Here is a 24376-nt window from a genome sequence, read left to right as displayed (position 1 = left end):
CCCACCCTCCTCTCATATTTTATCTGTGTTCGCACTCCTTTCTGAGTTTTTCTGTGGGTCAGCACTCCTTGGCACAGCTTGATTCACAGGCAATACCATACCATGTCCTGCCTCCCCACCATGTGCAGCCACTCACAGCCCCTCAGCTCTGTGTAGATCCCCACAGTCATTTGCATGACCACAAATGCTGCTTTCCCACAAACATATGTGCAGCTTCTCACATAGACAGGGATGCACTCTGCTAGTCAGCTTCCAGTGCGGCACCAGCAAGCATAGGTGTTGGAGCCTCTGCCTGGCCAGAGACTTTCACTTCTTTCTCCCTTCTCCCCATATGTTGGCACTCTGCATTTCTTATTCTTTAGGTTTGTGTGAGCTCAAACTGGAGCTAGAGGGATCACTGCTAGGGCTGGGCCAGCTCCACCAGGGACAAACAGACATCACTTGGACTCTTAGAGGCATCACACACTAAAGCAGTCAACTATAAGGAGAGAGGAGAGAATTTTTTTCAGACTTTATTTTACCCCCCCTTTTATTGTATACATTTTATAAATATCAGTGTCTAAGTTTAGATGACTCTATTATAGTTATGTAGCTTCAGATGTATTTGGTATCTCTAGTCTTACTGAAGTTAGCATGAATTTGTGTAATGCTATAACATTTGAAAGTTGGTGCTCATATTTAAGAACTCAGTGTTAATGTCAGGAGCCAAATTTCAGCTCCTCAGTAGTAAAATATTTGGCTAAACAACTGTATTAATAGTATTTTCAGTTCTCTTATTTTCAGTTCTCTTAAATTTTTGCTCTTCAGGTTTTATAGACATCAGCGAATTTACCATTTACTATTGCAATGACTCTGGAATTCTGCATAAAACTTATTTTTCTCCATTTTTACCTGTAGTAGAAAGCAATAAGGCTCTAGTAAACACCTTGTATGTTGTGAAGTTGCAAATATATTGCATATGTAGCTTAGAATAAATTCCAAATCATGCATACGCTCTGAGGGTCAGAACTAAAGTCAATAGTACCAGTAAGCAAACTGATATAGTATTTTTCCAATAGCAATTTTTAAATGATAGAAAGCGAGACTATAACTATTTCTGCTGCTGTCACTTGCAGCAGCTCTAAATTTGATTTCAGGTGTCATCTTCATGTGATTATAAAGAAAAAACGCATTCAGATGAGTTACGATAATCAGAAAACCTAACAAGCGTATATTTCCCCGTTTACATTTCCAGTTAAGGACAGATAATGACAGCTTGGAAGCACTGAAGGAGTGTACACAACTGGTATATATATCTCAATGTCTGAGAAGTCTTTTGAGACAATGCTAATGAAAAGAATTATATTCTTCCACAGTATCCTTCCAAATTCTGTCACCTGCAGAGCATCACAAAATATTTCTCCATAAGCTTCCTGGTCAATTCCTTGATTAAATGAGAAGAACACTAACATACAGAATAATAGGGGTAGCTAAAGTCAGGCAGATTTCAGAATTAGCTCTTGTACAGAATATGGGTGATATGGAACCAGTATGCATAGTCATCTGCTTATGAATCTTCTTTTTCAAGCTGTGTTGTCTTCCCTCAATGCCTCAAAACATGATAAGAGCTGATAAAAGGCAGGGGGCTTTTCTCGTAGCTAAATGAAGCAAAGATGATGGGTATGGTTATTTGATTTTGAAATCATTCATGAACTGTAATTTAGATTACCTTTTCTTGATTTTATCATGCAGAAAGTTGTAGAGACTGATGTTTATAGGATAAAGAAAATGAAACTTACTTTTTGTATATTTCTTACATTGTGATAGTCTAATCTTCTTTATTTGCATTAGCATGTCATCAAGTATAAGTTATTTTTCTCATTTTTATGACAATTATATCTACCCTCTGCCCCCCGAAATATCACTGTCATTTCATGGTATCACCCATAATGCGCCAAACAGTTCTTTGTTGCTGGTGAGAAACAAATCATAATCCACAGACAGCTGACTAAAATTAAGATAAAGAACGATAAATCAGGACCATGCTTGGGACAACAGATCTCTCAAAATAAAATGAGCATGATCAGCATTTGACATACAACTCCTAGGAGACTCACAGTTGGGGTAACACATTCGTCCCATTCTAAGGGTGGGTCTATTTCAAGCAACATTAGGTATCTAAAAAGGTAGAGGTCTCATCTAAATTAGTGGTTTAAGATCCCTGTATATGAAAGCACTTGTTGCACTTGTCTTTTATGCTGTAGTGGCTAAGATAGAAAGAAAAACTGAGAGTCACTAACAGTCCTGCAAATACAGAAAGAATTTAGCTTAGCTTAGCACCCAAATATTGAACCACTAAAATTAGATGAGAAAAATCTCACCTTGTACATGATGTTGGTGTTGAAGTGTTTTTTTTACTGCTATTTGCTTAAATACACAGTTCAAAGAAGAAAGGAGCCAATCTTCCTTTATGGCCTGTTTCCCATATGTCCTGCACTAGACTTGTACTATAGAAAGTACTACACATCAGCAATGGCTTTTATGAGGGATATTTTCCCCTAAGAACATTAGTTCAGCTATCAACAGTGACTCTTAGTGACTCCCACTATTTTGTTTTCTCCAGTTTGCATGTGCAGATATACATACCTCGTGCCAGCAGTTGCACGTTATCTGGTAGGTGATATCTGAAACTTGTTGTGGTCTATAAAGTCTGTATCCTTGAGAAACTTTCTTAATCACCTGCATGTTATCATAACACTCATAGGGCTGCTTTCCCAAAGTGAACATCTCCCGCATTAAGATACTTGCAAAAAATATTTGTAGCAATGGAAAGCAAGAAATGAAATTTGAGACATAAAAGGTAACCCCTTTTTTTCCAGAACAAGACACACATGCAACATGAAACCAATCAGACTCTTTACAGAGAATATTATCCAAAGAAAAGCATGGAGATGACTGACAAGTGTGATTCTGTGCCCAAGTATAAATCAGCTTCTACTGTAGAAGAAGGTGAAATCAGATTATGCAGCTAGTTATATGTTATATTCAAGGTGGACAATAAGGGACAAAATCCACAACGTAGCAATCCACAGATTTACAATATACATAAAACCACTCTTTTATATATGTGTGTGTGTATTTAAACAGAGAGGGAAAGAAACAGGGAAGGAAAACCAAAATGACGGCTACAGGTATTCACATTTTTATAGAATAAATCGTAAGAAAATTTTTACTGATTTTGTGAAGTGAGTGGACATATGCTCCTTGGCATCAGACAGACTTCTGAGTGCTTTATATTGTCAGATACACATGCCTGTAAGAGCTGAATTATACTGAAGCAATAGAAACACCGTATGATATAATCATTAATTCATGGTAGTTTCACAAGAAACAATTAATGTTGTAATGAAACATATGTGATAATCATGCCAACTGTAATGTAAAAAGAAATTGTAAAATATTTACTTCACAATGATATGTAATACGACCAGTAAAGATTTGTTTCATAAAATAAATTTATTGGAATTTTGACTTCCCTCCAGCTTAAAGTCTAGAGCATTGTAATATCACGTAATATCACGGTGGAATCAGAATAAAATGGTACCTGAATTCCAGCTTTCCGTGATCAGAATATTAAAAAACCCAATACTATTTTTTCTCTGTCTTTTGGGATAGGAATACATCAGTTCAGTTTTTTAGCCCTTTAAAGGTTCTTTAGTTTAAAACAATCAGACAGGAACTGACGGATCCTACCCTCCCCGTTCTTTCACTGCATCAATGGATAGTGTTAAAGTGAGAAAAGAAAAGATGATGTTTCTCACTGAAGTTAATGCCAATATTGATGTTAATGACAACAAAGCCTGGAGCTAGGATTTCATTGATAAGACCAAAATTAACAAGTATCACCAGAACATCCAAATTCTGATTTAATCGTATATATTGCAAACAACTTGTAAAGGAGGTGAATGCGTTGTTTCTCCGTTAGAGGAGTTACTATTGGGACAGTAGATGAAGTTAAAGATAAGAAGCAGCCTAGCATTTCGAAACACTTTCATCTGTTTTATTCATTATTGTTCAATGTCAAAAACAGTGGGCTGCCAATCTTTAATCAACTTGACAGCTGCCAAAAATTTCCTACTGGAGAAGTAAACCCATGTAAGCAGAATTCAAGCTCATTCACAAAAGGCTCCTTTTCTTTTGACGCCTTTTGAAGACTTTGAAAAACACTGAACAGACTCCCGGGATCTGTAAATCATAGCTTGAAAAACACCTAAGTAGAACTTCAAATGTTTGAAATTCCTGGGTAGAAAGTGATCTGCAAACACATTGATCTGCAAACCTATCTTATTTTTGCTGTGATACAGAATCCAGCTCACACAGACTCTCTTCCACAGCTGGTTTATGCAGAGAACAGTCTGACCCCTGCAGCAAACAGAAAAGCTCTCTTGACTTGACAGTACTGATTTATGGTCTAGATATGCCAAAGATATTGTATGATCTCCACTGCCAACAGTTTACTTTAGCATATTAAACACATATGTAGCAAATCAGGAGCAGGCAGAGTTTCTACATAGCTAGAAGGAAAACAGTAGAGCTAAAATAATCCGGAAAGGACAGAGTATGGATGCATAAAAATATTAAACAAGGACAAAAGCAGTAACTTCTTTTTACATTCCTTCAGTGTTAAAATGTCTAGCATTTCTGCTCAGTAGGCTGAGGAAATCCATACGTGATGGCATACATGCATACATATTTATATATCAAATGTGCTTGGTATGTACATACCAAAGGCCCATACATCTGACTTGCTGCTAAATTTGGTGTAATGAAAAACTTCTGGTGCTGACCACTTCACTGGAAACTTAGTTCCTAGTGAACTTACATACAGGTCATCTAGAACATACCTACAAGGCAAGAAGCAAACTTGGTTATAACCTAGTTACAGTAAAATACTGTAAAGTACTGCTTTTTCCTTGCATATTACAAGGTTCCTAAGAAAAGCCTGGGCAGAATCCTGAATTTCTAAAGGATATCTGATAGAGGCATTAGCTATAATTTATAGAAAAGATCACTGCTATTATTAGAGAAATAATGCAGAATCATAGAAATACCTGTTGTAAGGCTGTCTAGCTGAGCTTCCCGCTCAAATAGGATTACTCCCAGCATCAGATCAGGTCAGCCATGGCCCTATGTGGTCAAGTCCTAAAAGCCTCCAAAGACTGTGTTCTCATAGCCTCCCTGACTGGCATGCTTCACTGTTCCGCCGCTCTCCATTTCCATGGGGAAACAACGTGTCTTCTTGTCCAGCTTCAACATGCCAAGCTACAGCATGTGGCTGATGTCTGCTGTTATATCACCTGGCACTAAGACTTCTTTGGCTCCATGAGCTTGGTAACTGCAAGTAGCTACAGGGAGATTTTAGGCTTCCTCTTACCCTCCTCTTCACCAGACCAAGCAGCCGGCTCCCTCAGGCTCTTCTCAGAGGAGCTGTTCTCTAGGCTGCTCACCTTCTCCAGCTTCTATCCATTGAAGCTGCTGATTACTTACTTCAAGTTAGGTGAAAATCTTGTACACAAAGTAAACTCTGAGATTTCTATAACAAACATGACCAGCTGTGATCTAAGGCTTAATTTTTTGAGACACACAATGACTTTATCCTAACCCCATAATGGCTTCTGGTCAGTAATGGAGAGAAGACACGAAGAGCTCTATCACACCCCATGGCTTAACTTTCTTAACCACAGTTTGCTAGCTGATTGGTGCCAACAAACTATACATACACTAACATCATAGTTTCACAAGGCTCCCAATTCTTTTACTTACCTGGTCATCCCAAAGTCAGATACTTTCACAGTAAGACTGCTGTCAACCAAACAGTTCCTAGCAGCCTTTACCAGAAAAGTGAGAAAAGAGACAAATGGAAAAATTACAGAGGAGCAAATGTTATCATGTCTTGGTAATTTGCTAATAACAATTTATGTCCTCTAGCATTTCAATGAATAATGGTGTTCTTTGATTGAAACAATTAAGTTTGGAACTGTAAGGGAATTCAGTAGCTCTTTTTATTTCACTTTTTGACTATTGATTGAAAAAACATTCTATACCTCTGCACCAGCTTGACAAATGACATTGAGGGGTGAAGAAACAGAGTTGAAAACCCCACATTCACCTAGAAAAACAGCAACAGAACCAGAATCTAAACACCACCTTTCAAATTATATTCTACTCCAGGGTTCTTTTTGGTAGTCTCAGAACTTAACGTGGCAGCAAAAAGTGAAAAACAATGATTAGATTATTCACAATGCTCTATAAACAGAGTGTAGCAATGAAAGATGATTAAAAAAATTGATTTATGAAAAGTTCAACATAAGCCTAGCTCAGCAAATGGTCACTTCAGAATATTTGCCTAAGGCTGTATCCTCTGCCTGCATGCTTATTAATTTCCGTGATACAGTTTTCATCTACGGTTTTCAATCTGAAATCAAGCTCAGGTTTTATTTCTGTTTTCCCATGGTGCACAACCAGTTTTCAGGAAACTGACTTCATATTTACAACTTGAATTCTTCTACTTAAGTTGTCTGATAGTTCTAATTTCTGAATTGGTGTGAAAATTGGTGGGGATGGATTTAACAACTTTGTCTACACATAAAGACAATTCTTTGAAGCCACCAACAGGACATTTAAAATGCTACTTGAGGAGACTGCACCCCTATTGGAAAATTAAGTAAGTCTGCTACATAAATTGTCCCAAATCTTCCAACATATTTTTGCCTAGAGTTAGAACGTAAAATACTGCTACTGACTCTGAAACACAATGTACAAGAGATTTGGCTAGGTTCACTTTTAATAAGGCAATAAAATAACATCTTATTTCCCCAAAGAATGCAAACATTCTTGAAAGTTAAGTTTTGCATAAACTTAAAGTACAAGTCCTTGAAAGGACTGATCCCCTCAACAAAAGCGACTTGAAATTGATGATTGAAAATTGGCAGATAAATGTATTTTAAAAAGCTGGGCGACTACAGACTTTCAAGTTCCATTCCTGCTTGCATGCAGCAGAGTAAACTCCAGTTTATCCTAGTAGTGTGCACACTTGTTTTATAAGAGAAATAGTTCGCTATTAGATAAATCCCTAAATCATTAAAAACAGTCTAAATGACCCAAATCTCTAATGTTGCACTTCTTTCTCCTGAAGGACTACAGTAACATTGGCGAGAACCCTTTACTTTGGTGGACTAATTTTACAACTGGATGCCTGTGCTGCTGGGTGATAAGCAAATCCTTGAGGTAGGACTGCCTAGTGTTATGTCATCCACCTACTTTCCCTATTGTACTTCTCCCATGGGATAACTTACCAAATCTCTGTGTATGAACTGACAGCTGTCCAGAAGTGCCATAGTGTCACAAACATCGTAACATATTTCCAGAAGCTGAAGGGGTTGTAGTTCCTTCCCGTGATTCCTTAGGTAGACAAGCAAACATCCATTGGGCATATATTCTGTCACTACATAGATGGGATATGATTTTGAGCATATATCATACAATCTAACAAATTTAGGATGATTAAGTTTCCTAAAATAAAGAAAAAAATGAAAGAGTCAAATAAATAGATTATTTTGCATTTCTACATGTTTTATTCTTCAAATACCAACACAATGTACTGAAAGAAATTAAGCTGGATATAATCCTGTCTCAGACTCCAAATATTCCATTTCCAGTGGAACTGAGTGTTCTTTTGCTAATTTTTTGCTAATTACTTTGAAACTCAGTATTGATGACAATCAAAAGACTCAATATTGATGAAATGACGATGTTATATTCTAAACCTGAAATAAGATGTAGCAGCTCTAGAGTGTAACATTAATGGTGGGAGAAAATAGATCCGAGTTGGTCAGATGGACCTTAGACATTAAGATTTCCTACCAAAATAATGCTGCAAAATTTTCAGATTCAGAATCGTGATCATATCAGCTAGTAACTGAAACAAACATATCACATTTCTCCAGGATGAGATATCTGAAACACTCTTGAATTTCTATGCTTCAATTATCATGGAATTCATGGAATTTCACTGGAAGTTCTAATGTCTTTTCTTCTTTGGAGAAAGAGACTAAAACTTCAGTCTCGTGTTCGTATTTCTGGTATTTGCTAGCTATTCATCTGTCTCTCATTCCTACCTGCAGGGTGGCAGGATCAACTTTCTAACCTCTTCTATATAAATGCTAATGCTGCATAGGTTTAAGTGGCATATGTGGAACCTCTTAAGTAATGGAAATGATGTTAAGTGAAAATTTTGTAGATGAACCTATGAATCTTTGTGAAGTGCTTTCAGTAATACTTCAAATACCATATATGTCTACCTATTTATCCTGTGTCTAATGTACTCACCATTATTTCATGCTATTTTTAAGAGGAAATTTTCTTTCCTGTGTGTGCTATACATTCCTGACTAATGTTTGGAGACATCATTATTTCAAAAAAATTAAGTAATGCTATAGCTTACATCATGGTTTGAGCTTCTTCTATGAATTCATCTTCTGACATTGCTCCTTCTTTAATCATCTTTATGGCCACATCATATTGTCCCTTCCACTTTCCCAGATGCACCACTCCAAACTGACCACTCCCTAGCTCTCTCAACAGGACAATTTCTTCTTGTTTCAGCTCCCAAAAAAAACCCCAAAACAAAACCCCACTCCCAAACCTAAAACACAAATGCAAGTGTGGTATCCCTCATATACAATGCTGTTGTTTTCTCTGGAGGGCTGTGGAACCATGCAGCACCGAAGCAACATGCCTGTCTCTTGGCTGTATGCTTGAGTTATGGAAGAAGACTGCACAGCCTACAAGTGTTGTTTACTACTGGTTGGATTTAAGCCTTATAAATTGATTTGAGAAAGATGCATACATCAAATGATGATATATTTTTATGTAGAGGACTGGAAAGCAAGTATTACTGTGGGTTACATTACAGGTAATTTGGCAAAAGGGAAGAACAGCCATGACTTGGATGTGCTGGAGAAGGAAACATGTAAGGTCTTGCACAGTTGATATAAAACTTGACATAAAGTGGCTTAAAAAGGGCACAACATAAAGTTAACACAGACTGCCTTTGTACTCACCTTGCCCTGGATGCAGACTAGATGCACTTGTAGGAAAGCATACACTATTTCGTAGAACCATAAAGTCTCAATGTTATGTTGCACAAGAGGAAAATACAGAAGGAGCTATTGAGTGAAAGACTGTTCTTCCCAAATTCTCATTTTTTCTCCTGCATGGACAAACAGAAACGGCCACCAGATAATGAGCTCAAAAGAACCTGTAACCTCCTGCAAGCCTGAAAGCAGTACATGATTTTCTGGTTATTCTTTTCTTGGTTACCAAGACTGACACCACTTCAAAAAAAAAAAAAAAGTTATCTTCACACCATTTCCTAATAAAGCTGTTTCTGGGACTTTGTTTGCATGTGTAGACACTACATGCCGGAGTCTTGTCACCATACCCACAAAGAAAATATATCAGAGGTCACAATATATGCGTGAGTCTTCTGAAATCAAACAAAATACTGGAAAAAATAATAATTCCCTCCCCTGCCATGTTACAACCATCCAGATAATGACAGATACTCAATATTCAATATTAAGTAGCTGCTGCATCATGACACAAGATTGAAAATGTTTAAGTGCTACTCCAGCAGAGGTATTGCAAGAAGAGGTACTACCAATAAGCAACTTACAGCAAAGGAAAGCAACTATATTGATTATCAATACGTTAGATCAAGTTCCACCCACATTTTCCCAAAAGATGCTTCAATATTTAGAGCTTTCAATACTGGAAGAGATGCACCATAATTCCGAGAATTCCAGAAACCTAAGTCAAAGCAATTCAAGTAGAAAGAGCATATAGGATTACCAGCAGAGTTGTGCTGATGGTAGTGTATAACCTTCAGAATTGATTCAAAACAGTAATTTTCAATGAGGTAATACTTGTCCTCAGGGGTTTTGCATATGTGGTAGCGCTTCACTGTTCTTTTTTATTTCTGAAAGACATCACAAAGTTCTGTACATGTCAGAGCCTTGCAAAACACCTTCCAGTCCACAAGTTAATAGATCAGTTAGTTGCTGAATGAACTGCAACACAGCAGCTGACCAAATAATGAAAGATATAGTAGTTGCCACCAGAAGGACTGTTACCTTTATCTCAGTTCTGTTGTCCCCAACTTTACACCTGGTGGCTATGTAGTACAGGCTCCTAGCACACTGGAAACTTCTGCTGCATACTCTAATGTAGTCTGGTGGTTAGTACTTGTTTCTCAAGAGTAACATTCAGAGGTAAAGAAATGCTGCCCTAGTAATGGTTCTACATCTGGTTTTGAACACCTTCTCCTTCCCTTCCTTCTCTCTCACTCTTGAGACTCTATTGCCTTAGATTACCTGGATGCCTCTTGCATTCCTGTGTTTAGATAAAAATTCTGTACCTCCATTCTCCTGTTTTCGGAGCCAGGGGCACCTATGAGTTCAGATAACTAATATGGTCTGAATGTGCCTGAGGATTATCTTTAGTGCAATGTAGAGATTTTGCTGTTAACCAGTCACACCAAGCAGCATGCCCATAGCATGCTTATAGAAATGATTCACATTCTTTGGATACTCACTCAGGAACCTTGCAGAATACAGACACAGTATACATTCCTGCTTGGCTCGATTTCCGAACCATAAAACCACCTTCTTTTTCCTAATAGAAAAAAAATGTTACAAGGCACAATGAGGTTGGATTTATTTCAGTGAACTTTAGGCTTTTACACTGTAATGTACGCAATGGAGAGAAGGAGATGTAACTCATCCAACCTCCTTTAAGCGCTACATTATCACAAGATGAGTGATGACCTAAAAACATGCATTTCTCTGCACTAAAAAGAGAGTCTAGGTCATTGGTTGTGATGTCTCCCTGTAAACATTTAAAATCGGGTGAGTTGTACCCCAGCCCAGACATGACACAAGTAGTCAACAATTTTGGTTTGGTGCACAGATACAGGTTGATTACCGTGGAGATAAAGAGCTGTTAACCCCATTTCCTTCCTCCTATCTTCTTCATCCTCTCCAGAGATGCTACATATTACAAGACCCAAACATTGCCACATACATTCCATCTGTATAAGAGCTCTATCTAACATGCTCAGTTCCTTTAGGTAGATTTCTGAATTACTGAATAAGTAGAAGGATTTTTCTCTCCACTCTATTATATTTGGACTATTTGGTACTCAAGTCCTAACTTTCATTATCCACTTTTACTTCCATTAATAGTTTACCATATTGGGATGGAAATTCTGTTTCTTCAAGTCCTCGTAAAGTTAACTAGTCAGGACTATCCAGCACCTTCGGTGATTGGGATGAATCTGCCTTTTCTTAGTGATTTGCCATACTTGAATTTAATTCCTAAATCTGTGGTGCAGGTCTAAGGGAAAGCACACTGAACCAAGGCTCCCAGAGGGTTGGGTTATATCAAAGTTTTTAGTACCCGAGTACCAATAAGATTGGCTGTGAGAAAGTGGCAAGTCATAAGAGGAGAACTTTACATAGCACACTCAAGCACAAAGTGTGGTTGGAGCTGGGTCTTCTCCAGAAAGGTGTACACCTGACTGTTCCTACAGTGCTTTCCTGTCCTTGCTCCTAGTCAGCTGCCTCCAGCCAACACTCAGTGGGCATAGCACTGAGTTTGCTCGGAGTTGTCTGCATGAACTTCTTTTTACTCCATGTTTGTATACTGTACAACCATCACAGAGGATTCCTTCAGCCTGACCTGTAGAAAGAGCCACGCTGGAGCAAAAACAGGCCTTGAGATAAAACCAAAAATCAGAGCTTTGAGGGGAAATACACTCCGTGTGGCTTTGTTCCAAGCTTATTTTAGAGGTGCATCGTTTGTCCATGTATGTCAAAGAGCATTAATGCATTCAGGCATTTTTGAATACCTGTTTATCAATACTAAGTTAGCACAAGAGTTTCTAGCACTCTGTAATACTACAGCTATTTGAAGAGCATCAGCATCCTCTAGCTACACAATACAGCAAGGACAACAGACACAGAAACATTTCCATATTCGTTTGTATACAAGCGATAAAGGATATATAGGATCTTCAGACGGAGCAGCTGCTCGGACTGGGCACGGAAGATGTTTCCAGCATACCAACTGCAAACAGAAATACTGAGCTTATTATTTGCAGGCTGATTTCTGAATAAGGCAGAGCAGACATATGAAAAATGCCAGAGAAGATAAATATTTTAAAAAGTGTTTTTAAAAGCCTGAGGGTATATTTGGGACTTGTCCAGCATATATGAGCTTAAGCCATGAGATAAAAAGCAAACCACTAATTCCCATCTCAGTCCCCTCACCCAGTGGCTCTCCTTACCCTAAAATATCTGGGCCCACCCTGTGACTAACTTTTTAAAGAAACTCCTTAAAGGAGGATTCTGCTGCTCTATAGTTCCTCCAGGATCTCTGCCAGAAGTAGTTTTCTCTGTCTCCTGCAGACCATCACACAGATGTCTCCCTAAAAGCTATGAGGTGCATAATCCTTCTCTAACCTTGAACTTTATGCTTGTCATAATATTTAAGTAAACTGAGAAATCCCAAATGGAGGAAACAGGCAAAACATGCCTTTTTAGATCAGTTCAGGGAGCTCCAGTGAAGGTTTTTTAAATAGCAGTTCACTTTTATGAAGCATTTTTTTTTTACGAAGTACACAAGACTCATAAATTACTTTTTTCATCTGAAAGCAAATACATTCATGCCTTTAGAAGTCTGTGAGCAGTGATGTTGCTGATGACAATGTCTATAACTGTTATGACAGCCATGTGTAGGATACCTTTGCTCTAGGTATAGTGGACATGTGAAGTGGAAAGATAATCTGCCCAGAGACCTTTTGGCTCTGATGAAGATGTATTCTATATACTCACTCATGCTTAGCAATGCTCTGCTCTTCTGCCAATGTCTGTTCACTGACACTGGAGTTTTCCCTTTGAAGACAAAACAAAATGCTGAAATTGTGAAGAAATAGTTGTGAAAAATATCTTTCTTGGATTAAAAGTCTTACTACATATATTTTTTTTAAGTAGTTATGCCATGGTCTAAGGTGAACATTTCAAAAAGTTTAGACATATTCAATTGTCTGGATTTTTTTATGACTTCGTAAACACTGTTACAGCCTTTCTCCTCCACTGTGCAATGTGTTGGAAAGCCAACATTCTCTGTGCTTGCTGTAACAGGCAAAGAGACTACATATCCTTTCAGTGACCTTATGAACAGATTGCATCTACCTTTTTAAAATTTACATGGAAAATTTCCAAAACTGCACAACCCTAGACTTTCCAAATAAGTGTTCTTAGCAAGACAGACTACATGAGCATATATGCAGAAAAAAAGCCCTCTAAATTAACATTTTATGCAGAAATAATAATGATCATATTTATACTACCTTTCATGGGATATATTTTATTTAAAGAAATCTCTGAATCTTGTCCAGTATGGTTTACTATGAGACAACGTGTTATGTTTCTGTGAGACTTTCATTCATGTGTGTAGGCATACATTTAATGCTTACAAGGTTGTGTCGTGTTACCAAAAAGGGAAAGATAGATCTGATGTATCACTTCAACAGATCTAGACTCCCTTTATCCTGTGCTGGGCTATTCACAAAAGCACGAGAGTGCTAGCAAGACAGATTTAATACTGAAATAAGAGAGCAAAGATTGAAATCCCAGCAGCTTAGAAGTCAGTGGTAAAAACCTATTGATGAAAGAAGGATTTTCAAGTGATGTTTTCTGCATTAATGTATGATCAAGAAGATAAATTGTATTTTTGTATCTTTCAGAAAATGCTGTGCATAGTACTCAGGAAGTTATTTAAAATGAAAAATATTCTGAAAATATTGCTTAAACTTTACTAGAGTGGTGAGGAAAACATTTAAGCAGTAGATGACTGTTTATTGATTCACCTTGGTTCATCTTCATCCAGAGATAACTTTCTCAAGTAAATGTTAGGTACAAAACCTTCATTCCTGCAAAATAAACAGTTCACGGTTTACCTATTGTACATGACTGCATCTTAAATTTCCTCACTTAAAATAGGAAAAAGGATTAATTAGTCATTTTTGAGAATGTCACTAACAGAAATGCTTGTGGTTAAAACATTTCTGTGTTTACTTACCATGAATAAAAATATAAAAGTAATCTGTTTCAGAAAATTGCATTTCAATGAAGTCCTCTTTTTGCTAGTCATTGAAATACCTTCTTCCTCCATGATCAGCTTCATCATACGGAAGATTCGAGCAGCTGTTCAACAATATCATTTCATGCCATCCCAGCTGCTGTGATGAAGGATGCCAGTGACTAATGGGTGCCAACAGAGTATCCAAGGTTGAATGTAGAAATAGGTAGTCTCAGCACTCTTTCTGACACAATGTCAGATGCGATGGAGAAACTAAGCTAAGTGAATACGGAAAGCTGAGCTATCACTTAAAGCAGCTGGCAGCATGATATGTTAAACCTAAGTTATGGACACTAATGGGCACCTGTACTTGTAAATGGGTGGACTGTACGCTCTGCCCGTCAGAAAAATAATTAGGTGGGATAAATTTTATATTTGAATAGGAATGGACACAGGAAGTCTTAATTTTTCAAGCCAAAGAAAAAACCATAATTGTTCTCCTTTCTCTTGATTTCTGTCTGCTCCTTCACTCATCTCAGAGCCCTCTACTCAGGTTCTATAGACAGAGCTGTCCATATCTAATGCTTTTACATAGCCATAAGCACTCCAGTGAAGTCATTTAGGAGCACATCTCAGCTTACTAATTTTTTAGTTTTTGAGTTGCCCAGGTTGTGTGTGACTTTCTTCATCCAGAACCATATGCCAGTCTTGTGAGTTACCAAGTGCAGACGTGAAGTTAAGTTTGCTTTATTTGTTGGTTTCCTTGCAGTTGTAAACTTAATCAGTGAATTATGAATGGATCAAGTAATTTCATTGTGTTCCAAAGCAGTGTGGGCACTCCCTAGCTCAAAAAATTCTTTCCTTCCACAGTTCTATCAAGTACATAAAACCAGACTCAGCTAGTATCTGTCATGAGACAGGCAAAGAATCTTATCTCTTCCAGGCAGCTCCTGTTTATTGCGTTGCTTTTGTCTCTGGTGTACTCCTAAAGCTATTTCTCATTTAATAACTTGCAAAGACACTCTCTTTTCTGCCCTAGCTGGATATAAATGAAAAATGCCTTATTTTAAGTTGCTGAAGGGTATTCCTCCACTTGTGACCCTCAAAGAGAACGATTAAACTCTTTCGTCCTATACAGGGTGAGGATGCTCTGTCTCTATGGAAAAGTATTGTAAAAGCTGGGGGGGGACTGAAGTGATTGTGCCTCAGTTCTCACTAGTCTCCTGTGCTGTCACTGGTATTGCAATAGTAATAGCACTGCTATAAATATGGTTTGTGCTTACAAGAGACACAGTATTTGTGAGGAGAGATTTTATCTTTTTATTCACTTAAACTAAACAGTTGGGAAAAATGCGTAGTTTCTTTGTACACAAGCCCTTCTTCAGGCACATATTAAAATTAAAGCCACTGGATACTATCTTAGCTAGTACTCTAGGCGGTGACTGTTGTAAATCTTACTGAACCTGGTAGCCAAGGGTAGTAATGAAAATGGAGTTGTGCAGAAGACGATGAGGCTTCTAGAGCAATGTTTAAAAGCTGCTAAGAGAATTCTAATATAGAACCTAAAAGGACTGCCTGCAGCGTCATCAGTGAAGATAGTTATGTGGAAGACCATGGTCATGGAACAAAAGTATTCTGCAGGGCGTACTTACCCTTCTAAATCCCTTACTTTCCACAAGTCACAATCTTCCTCTTCTAACATGTAGTATTTATTGCTTCTAACAAGTTGGATAGCTGAATTTCCTTCGGGTTCATAGTTGCATTGGGCCACAGCCGTATTCAGGACTGACTTGTCTGTTGACAGCACCTGAGGCGGGCTTCCAGACTTCTGCTTTTGAAGACAGAGGAAACAAAATGATAAGGAGATACAGCACTAGGTACAGTAAGAAATAACACATGACATGCACATGATCATTTATATCTTAAACATGTATAATGATATTAGGCAAATTAATCAAAGCTAAGAAGATAGGCATAGACAACAATTTTTTCCTCATCCATTTAGAAGCCCAGATATGGCTGTCCACAGTTGTGAGACAGGTGAGAACAGAAACAAGTTCTGTGATAATGACACCAGAAGCAATTAACTCTGAGAGGAGGCTGATGCTGCTGTAATAGCTCTCATTACCAAAATTACATTGTAGACTTGACTTGTATCAAAAGCCCATGATGTATCTGAAACTGATGATGCTTAATGAACTATTGCAATTTATGTGCTTTGGAAACCACATGACCAAATTGTGCTTTATTTTGACTGTGTGTGATGATGTTCTATTATATAAAAAGACCCCATCACGGTACTATGAAATAACGTCGAGGTTTTTTGAATGGCGTTTGATCAATAGTGATGTTACTGTGAAGCACAACAAGCACTAGTCAATTACTAATCAATTACTAGTCAATACTAATCAATTAGGGGTTAGGGTTAGGGTTAGCCTAATTAGGGTTACCCTAATTACCCTAACCCTAACCTAATTACTAGTCAATACTAATCAATTACTAGTCAATTACAACTACTAACCACTGAAAGCAAAAAATGATGCTAATTCTAAACCATTCTCTTTCCTTGCCATGTTTTATTTATGCCTAAATTTCCCTGTGCAGAATTACACAGGTGTAGGTATGTAGCTATGGGATCCATCTTACATACTTCGACCTTTGTCTTCACATGAAATATGTCATCCTACAGAAGAACATACCTCTCATACTTGTTGTTGAATAGATCTACACAAATGACTTGGATGAGAAGCCCAGCATTACAGTTAGGTGAAGTCAATCAAATCATGGGCAAAAAAGCATTCAAAACCAAGACACTGAAATTCATTTAGAAATGGAGGAAATGCTGTAACTGAGAAAATCCAGACATCACAATTCTTTAAGAGGAGAGAAACGTACATATGAAACACTGACAGCAAAGTATGAGGGAAAATAATAAAAACTTTGGAGAAAAGTCTCCAAATGTCATCTTCTTATTATTGAAAAAATTTGTAATGCAGTGCCAGGGAACTGTCCTGAAGCAGGCTGTGATTTGTTTAAGTCAACTCCAAGTGACCATGACATCGTATGTTTGCTTTTTTTCCTCTTTATTGACATTTCTTTTCTTAATTTGAACAAGGAGAAACCAGAGCTAAATGAATGCCTGATTGAGTCCACTGAGCCAGAAGACATGCATGATCTCTTCCTTGAAATGCACAAAGCCTAAATCTGATCTCATTAAGCTCCAGTGGAGATATTTATGCTTTAAAGAGGTATCGCTCACAGCAGAGTCCTTCTCACTTGACTAGAATTAGGTCTGTTACTCATCAAGTACTACTACTTGAATCCAGCAAGGGTGGTTCCTGTTGGTCAAATCTGACTTCAGTGGAAAGGAGCTTATAGCCTGAGGCCCTGTGTTAAGTGTGATTCGAGTCAGACTGACTGCTTTCTTTGTGGAATAATGACAGAACTAGAGTTGCTTGCAGCTGTCAGAGAGAGAGAAAAAATACAATGCAGAGATTAAACTGTTTTCTCTTTAAAGCATCTAGTGATGCTAGAGCAAGCTCATATTCAGTAAACAAGTTTATGAGCTGACGTGCACCTCTGAGCTTTGGACTTCGCAATTTTTTGAGATCAAATTTCCTATGTTTTCCTTACACAACAATCAAGGTGTTATCCTCTGATGGAGCTTTCTAGTTTTTGTGTGAACAGAAGAAAGTGCAAAGCATTGGCCAAAGTAAATGGCAGAAAGAATTATAACCACAGAAATGAGTTTTCCTTTGTCCAACCTGCCAGAGAAAAGAATTAGCCAAAGATGATAACATCAGATTTGCATCCTTTTGGGTTTCACTGCTGGATGTGTATTTTTCTGTTGTAATATTCTGGATGGATTTCATATGTAATCTGGTGCAGATTAATGTCCTGATTTGTATCCATATATACAGTTTTCCACTTCCAGAACTGGTTGAAAGCCCAGAGCATTTCCTAAGAATAACCGAGGGGTTCTTGTTATTTTCTTTATTCTGTCAGTGACATTATTGTGGTTTTAATATTGATGACTGCACCACTGCCATCTATAGAGAGAGACACAGGTTACAGTCTGAGATTCATCTGCAATGTGCAGATGGGGAATGCCTACTATCTGCAGAACTGCCCGCCTGCTGTACAGCTGGAAGCCTGTGCTGGATCACTTCAGCTTCCATAAAACTTGTCCATTACATAGTTATGAGGAGATATGTGAGTCTACTGCAGTATTGGTCTGACCTACATGAACTATTTTCCACTGCAAAGACGGTGGATGTCAGGCACCAGCAGAAGTGAAAGTGTTCCTCGGAACAGAAGATGCTTCTTCCTGCTCTTGTCAAAACACAGGGGAAGTTCCTACTGATTCCCATGAAGGGACCTTTGTGCTTACTATTCTTTGTAATGGCATCACTCTTTAAGAACCAATTGCTCTGTGGGAAACAGAGGTATAATGCTGAATTGATGAACCGGACAGGGGCATCCAAGGTGTAGGATGTAAACATGTAAAATTAATGCCTCATGCAAAATGTAATGCCTCTGGTCAGTTTTGCCAACATGCAAACTTAATGCCTGTGGCCAGCTGGGAAGAAAGCAAGAGAGCAAGACTTGCACAGGTTAGGGAGGTGAGGGTCATGAACTGAGAGGCAGGCAGAAGGAAAGCCAGAGGTATGGTGATACCTCTGATGATCAAACTAAGTAGATGAAAAGGCAAGGTAAAAATGCGCTGAGAGGTTGTAGAAGTAGCTCTGTGACTAAATATAGATGATTTCTCACCATGAGAAGCCTTCTTAACCTGATTATATCATGTGGCTTGAGCAAATGAAGTCAAGTTGTTCTAACCAGGTGTGGTAGTAATTATATGTACATTTACTGAACCTGTTTTAGAAGTACCAGTCTGAAAACCGTCACACCTCTGCTTTTTAAATTCCCGTTTCAAATTATCTTTTCTGAACTCAAGCAAATAATAAAAATAAATCATAAAGGCCTAGCAGAAGCCTATATACTCAGCAGCAGATTTGCATGACTGATGATCTTTCCAGATAGCCAAAGTGGCTCATGGAAGCAAGGCAAAACAGACCACGGTACTCAAAACAAGTTACACTACTGTGTGTTCACAATGCTATTACTTTCATATCTCTTTATCAGAAAAAACATCAAAAAGTCCTTTGTTCAGAGCTTCTTTCCAAGGCTCTATTATTATTTTTCTTAAAGGTCCATTTTACAGCTCTAGTGATTTTATCTTCTTTCCCTTGATAATCTATGTTTCTTAATGCCCTGGTTATTCATATTGACTGTATACACATTTCAGCTTTGTTTCTTTTCATTACTTTCTGATTAACAGAGAGAGGCTAGGACATAGATCTAGATTGTATTCTAAAGACGCAGAATGGGAGACAAATGAAAATAAAGCAGGAAATACAAATTTTAAAATCCCATGATTTGAAATCAAATCTGGTTTAATTTAAAAGAGGGTGGGACAATGATTTGTGAATACACAGACAAACCATACTCTTAGTCCTTTTTTAAACAGATAAAAGAGTCATAACTAAAGCCACTTTGTTCTTTTCTATTCTCTTGTCATCATTAGCTCCTTCCCACTGACAAACCTTAATAATTAGCCTAGGCAGTAATTCTAAGCTAAAAGATACCACTACTGCCCTTGTATTTGTACATGAGGAGACAGATGAGGAAATAAGCATAGAAGCATATCTTCCAGTCTTGCTTTTATTCTGAACACTGCCAACTATTACCCTTCATCAAGCAGCTGCTGTGCTAGAGGTCTCAGGCTGAATCAACCATGACCAGCACGTTTTGATATTCTGGTGTCCTGTTTCTCTCTTTGGGTCTGTGCAAGTCTGCCTTTCTCAGGCAGCCAGTAAATCCCACTGGTGCTGGTGGGACACCAATTGATTTCTGGTGCATTTCTGTCTGATATAAAGTCAAGGTACAGGCAACAACACATAAAGAGCTCAGATGCACTTCCTAATTCATTAACTTAGAGGCTGTCTCTGTAAAGTTGGGCTAAACATCAGCTGAAGTGTGAATGAGACTAAAATGAGACTAAAAAAGGTGACAGTTTTGTCCAAAATGATGGGGCAGGAGCATTTTCCTACCTCTTCTCATGTTATTTGAATATTTTGGTGTACAAAGGCATAGTGTTACCTTTATGCAAAGCTGTGAGCCACCTCTCCCGGCTCTCTTCATTGGTGGCATAGACGTAGAGAAGTCCACCTTTGTACACAATCTGGAAGAGGATGGGGATGCCAGCATGTAAACTCTTTCCACTTCAGTTTTTCCAGACTCATCTTCCAGCTTTTGTATATTGTTACACAGGGCCAGACTGAGTGCTTACCAAGGCCAGGAACCCTTCTCTGAGAGCATCCAGTAATACATACTGAGGCTGAATATATGCTCAGGGCAGCAGTACACTGATCACGGAATCCTGATCCAAAGGGGATGCATTTATACTTAATACCTTTGAGAGTGTTTGTCTCCTTTTTCAATTAGTTCCTTTTGCCTTTTAAAGCAAATAACTAGTAACTACAACATCCTGAAGTAAGTAGTCCTACAGCTTGCCTGCAAAATAAGAACAGTCAGCTTCTTTGACTGTTTTCAGCCTATCTTCTGCTAGTTGCATTTGATGCTTACCTAATAATTACTAATGACTGCCTTGGTTTTTGGATCGTGGTTAGTACTGACCTGACCAAGAATGTGTCTGTATTAAGTTAGGGTTTCATTTCCCTTGCGTACACTGCTTTTCAGTCATCTGCACTGAATTTCAGAAGTCACTTTATTGCTTTTGTTTGTTAGACTGAAGAGCCTGTGTTATTAAGTGTGTACTCCCACTGCTAAGTATACACAAATGATCAGTTTGCTTCCTACTTCTTTATTTAGTTAAATGGTGGAGCCCCGTGAGCTTTTCTATTTAACATGTTATCCATCCAATCTATTAGTCATTTTCAAGTCTCTCCTTTGACCTCTCTTCAGTTTACAACATCTTTCTTCAATTATACTCTCCAGAACTAGACACAATGATCTCCTGATGATCACAGTAGTGTCAGAACACATTGCTTTTACTCAACATGTGCCTGCTTCCATGTCCAAGGATGCTATTAACCCTTCCGACCACAGCATCACACTGGGAATTTATGTTCAGCTATCGTGATTCTAAAGTCCTCTTTAGAGATAACCATTTCCCAGAATGTACACTCTTGTCCCTACTTCACTGTATTATGCACTCCTGACATAAACACACTAAGTCAACATGAACACGTCTTTCATTGTCACAAAGCTTAAGGAGGGAGAAGAGAAAGGAAGACAGGAATGACACCGAGGATCAATCAGGCATTGAAATATTGAATATTTCTCATGAGATTGCAGTTATTGCAGGTTCATGAATTAAAGCACTGTTCAGCAACCCTGTTAGTCACTCTTTCTAGGAGGCTGCTGCTTGTGGTTGCACTATTTGACACTGGTACTCCAGAAGAGAATCTGCAACCACTACTCACATCTGCATGTCCCACTGCCCAGAGAATTGAGATTGATGGAGGCTTTAAGGAGGAGCCTGATCTGGGGAACCGAAACAGGTGAAAGGCAGCAAATTTGAAGTTATGGTTTCCTCATCACATTTAATTCTTGAAGACATGGAGTGCTTAGTGCACCTTCATCTTCTGCTACATGCATGAGGCATAGCCTTGGATTTCCTGACTGTGAAACATTTGAATGGTAATCAGACAGTCAGGGATCAAATCCTGTACTTGATATTGAGCTCTACACACCCCTCCACCCTCACAAAAAAAGAAGTGGAAAGAGTCTGAGAATTAAAATCAGAATTTTTAAGTTTTGCTGTAAAATAAATGATAATGACATAGTGTAGTGATCTATATTTTCCAGATAATATTGAAACAAATATCTGATATACCTTTTAACATAAAAGAAATAAAACTTGATCTAAATACTATCATAACAGTCCATTAAAATCATTTTAGCGAAGTCACAACTTCAGTAATAAGGACTGATCTTGTCTTTGCTGTAAATTGCAGAATCACAGAATGATAGGGGTTGGAAGGGATCTCTGGAGAACACCTAGTCCAACTCCCCTGCTGAAGCAGGTTCACCTAGAATAGGTTGTGCAGGAGCACATCCAAGTGGGTTTTGAATATCTCCAGAGAAGAAGAATCCACAACCTCTCTGGGCAGCCTATTCCAGTGCTCTGTCACCCTCACAGTAAAGAAACTTTTCCGCATGTTAAGGTAAACGTCTGTAGCACTCAGCAATGTCATGTATCACCACTCAGGATAGTACCTTAGGATAAATGGAAAATTTTGCATGAAAGAGATTGCTAACCTGAAAAGGATATTGTCTCCCAGGAGATGTTGATTCCTCAAGATTCACTGTCTCAATGCATTGGATTTTCTTAATCTCAATTGACTCCCTTTTGCTTCTTTTTTTTTTTTTCTAAAAGCAAAAAACCCACAACATTCTGTGAACTAATGTTAGCCAAACATGAAGTATTTTAGTTTGACTATTTTTTACGATTTCATATTTTAAGCAGGGTAAGCCATAGCATCGCATTTGTTAACAAGAAAGGCAGTAAAAAACCTCCTTTGTGTTCTGCATCATGTCCTTTATGTCTTATCATCATATTGATAAAATTCCTTTTCAAGCCGCTTACAAGAACCACAGGACACAGCCCTATATATGAGAAAACATCTGCTGAATCTGCGGGAGTACAGGGCAGAAGCGGGGACTAGGAGGAAAGAAGGAGGAATTGAGAGGAAAACCCGTTAAGAGCAAACTGGAAGCCAAGCTTTGTCATTCATAATTTTGTTAGATTAATAGAGCTTGTTCTCAGTGAGCTTTGCAATTTCTTAGTGGGATGAAACTCACGGGTGGAGTCCAAATGTATCAAAAGGAGCAAAAACTTTAAAATAAATTTTCTGGGACGTATATTTACATTCCTGATGTGAGATATGCTGCATAAAAAGCCATATCTTGTGATATACGGTCACTTCTTAGAAAACAAGGTTAGTTTAACCATCTGCTCCATGCAGCTGAGGGATGAGATTTTGAACTAATTATGCTTCATACAAGTAACTTCTGAGCCAACTATTTACATCAGTTCAGAGGGAAGCCAGAACAAGGAAAACATCCCTAATCGAGACAATGTGTAAACATATGCCAAAGTACATTACTTGCTTAAGTTCTCTTTGGAAAGACACAAACAAATGCTCAATGGTAAGCACAACTGTAAGAGTTATTCTGAATAGAGACACTCTTAAGCTCATGGCTAAGTGTTTCCCTGAACTGAAATTAGGATTTGATATCCTGTAATTCTATTCAAAACAAAGTACATCTGTTGTTCTAACATGTAATGTCTAATCAAGTATCACAGCTGAAAAACAGAGGAATAAGGTCGCACTGGAGAATCTTAGACCAGTTTACTTGAAATTGTTTCTTACCCCTTTGTCATATTCATAGTAAGAAAGGTTTGCTTTTGTCAGAACAAACAACCTTTTCTTGTAATTAATTGGTGATATTTTTTTCTTCTGTTGTGATTTCAAAAGAAGTTCTTCTAGAAGTATTTTCTTCTCCATTACATTTCCCTAAAAGAATATCATAGATATTTTTATTGCTACTATTAATAAATACAACAACACTATAGAAATGGTAACAATGAATTATCGAGTCATTGTCATCTATATGTTTTATAAAATTTATTAGTAGTAAATGGTTACAAAACATGTTTAGTATTGTTTAAACAAATGAGGTTATTTAGCTTATTCCCTTAGTAAAAAACAGTTGTAGCATACAAAATTAAGCCACAGATGTATTGTAGCTCTAAATAATGCATCTCTTTTATATTACCATAAGAATATCTGTCCTTTTAAAGCTATGCACATTTTCTGGCAAAGAATATAGTCTGCTTTACGCACAAATGTATTACATCTGCAGCATAATACATAAGTCATAACAGCAGCAAACAGTACAACAACAAAGAAAACCTTTCTATTTACAGACCAGAAGAACATACCTAGTGCTGACAAGTGTTTCCTGAACTGTAAATTTCACATTTCCTTCTTTCAACTGAAACAAATGTTTATGAAAGTAACACACAGAAAAGATCAAAACCTAAAAATGTTCTTGCACTACATACATATGTATATATACATATATTTATGTATTTTTTCCTATT

The 24376-nt window shown here is 37.8% G+C and overlaps 1 protein-coding gene across 1 annotated transcript; it reads right to left on the bottom strand.

Moving 5' to 3' along the window:
* Positions 1-1562: 1562 nt before the first annotated feature.
* Positions 1563-23777, bottom strand: BMX (BMX non-receptor tyrosine kinase). The gene is given in 17 exon segments (XM_054059967.1): positions 1563-1637; positions 2626-2782; positions 4761-4883; positions 5803-5867; positions 7335-7551; positions 8483-8651; positions 9404-9483; positions 9894-10018; positions 10630-10715; positions 12113-12165; positions 12933-12992; positions 13970-14032; positions 15834-16012; positions 19691-19698; positions 20344-20425; positions 22528-22638; positions 23643-23777. Coding segments are annotated over 17 exon segments (1788 nt in total).
* Between the last annotated feature and the right edge of the window lie 599 nt (positions 23778-24376).

This window comes from Cuculus canorus, chromosome 1 (assembly GCF_017976375.1).
Source record: "Cuculus canorus isolate bCucCan1 chromosome 1, bCucCan1.pri, whole genome shotgun sequence".
NCBI lineage: Eukaryota > Metazoa > Chordata > Aves > Cuculiformes > Cuculidae > Cuculus > Cuculus canorus.
Note: the sequence above shows the minus strand (reverse complement) of the source record. Positions and strands in the feature narration are given on the sequence as shown.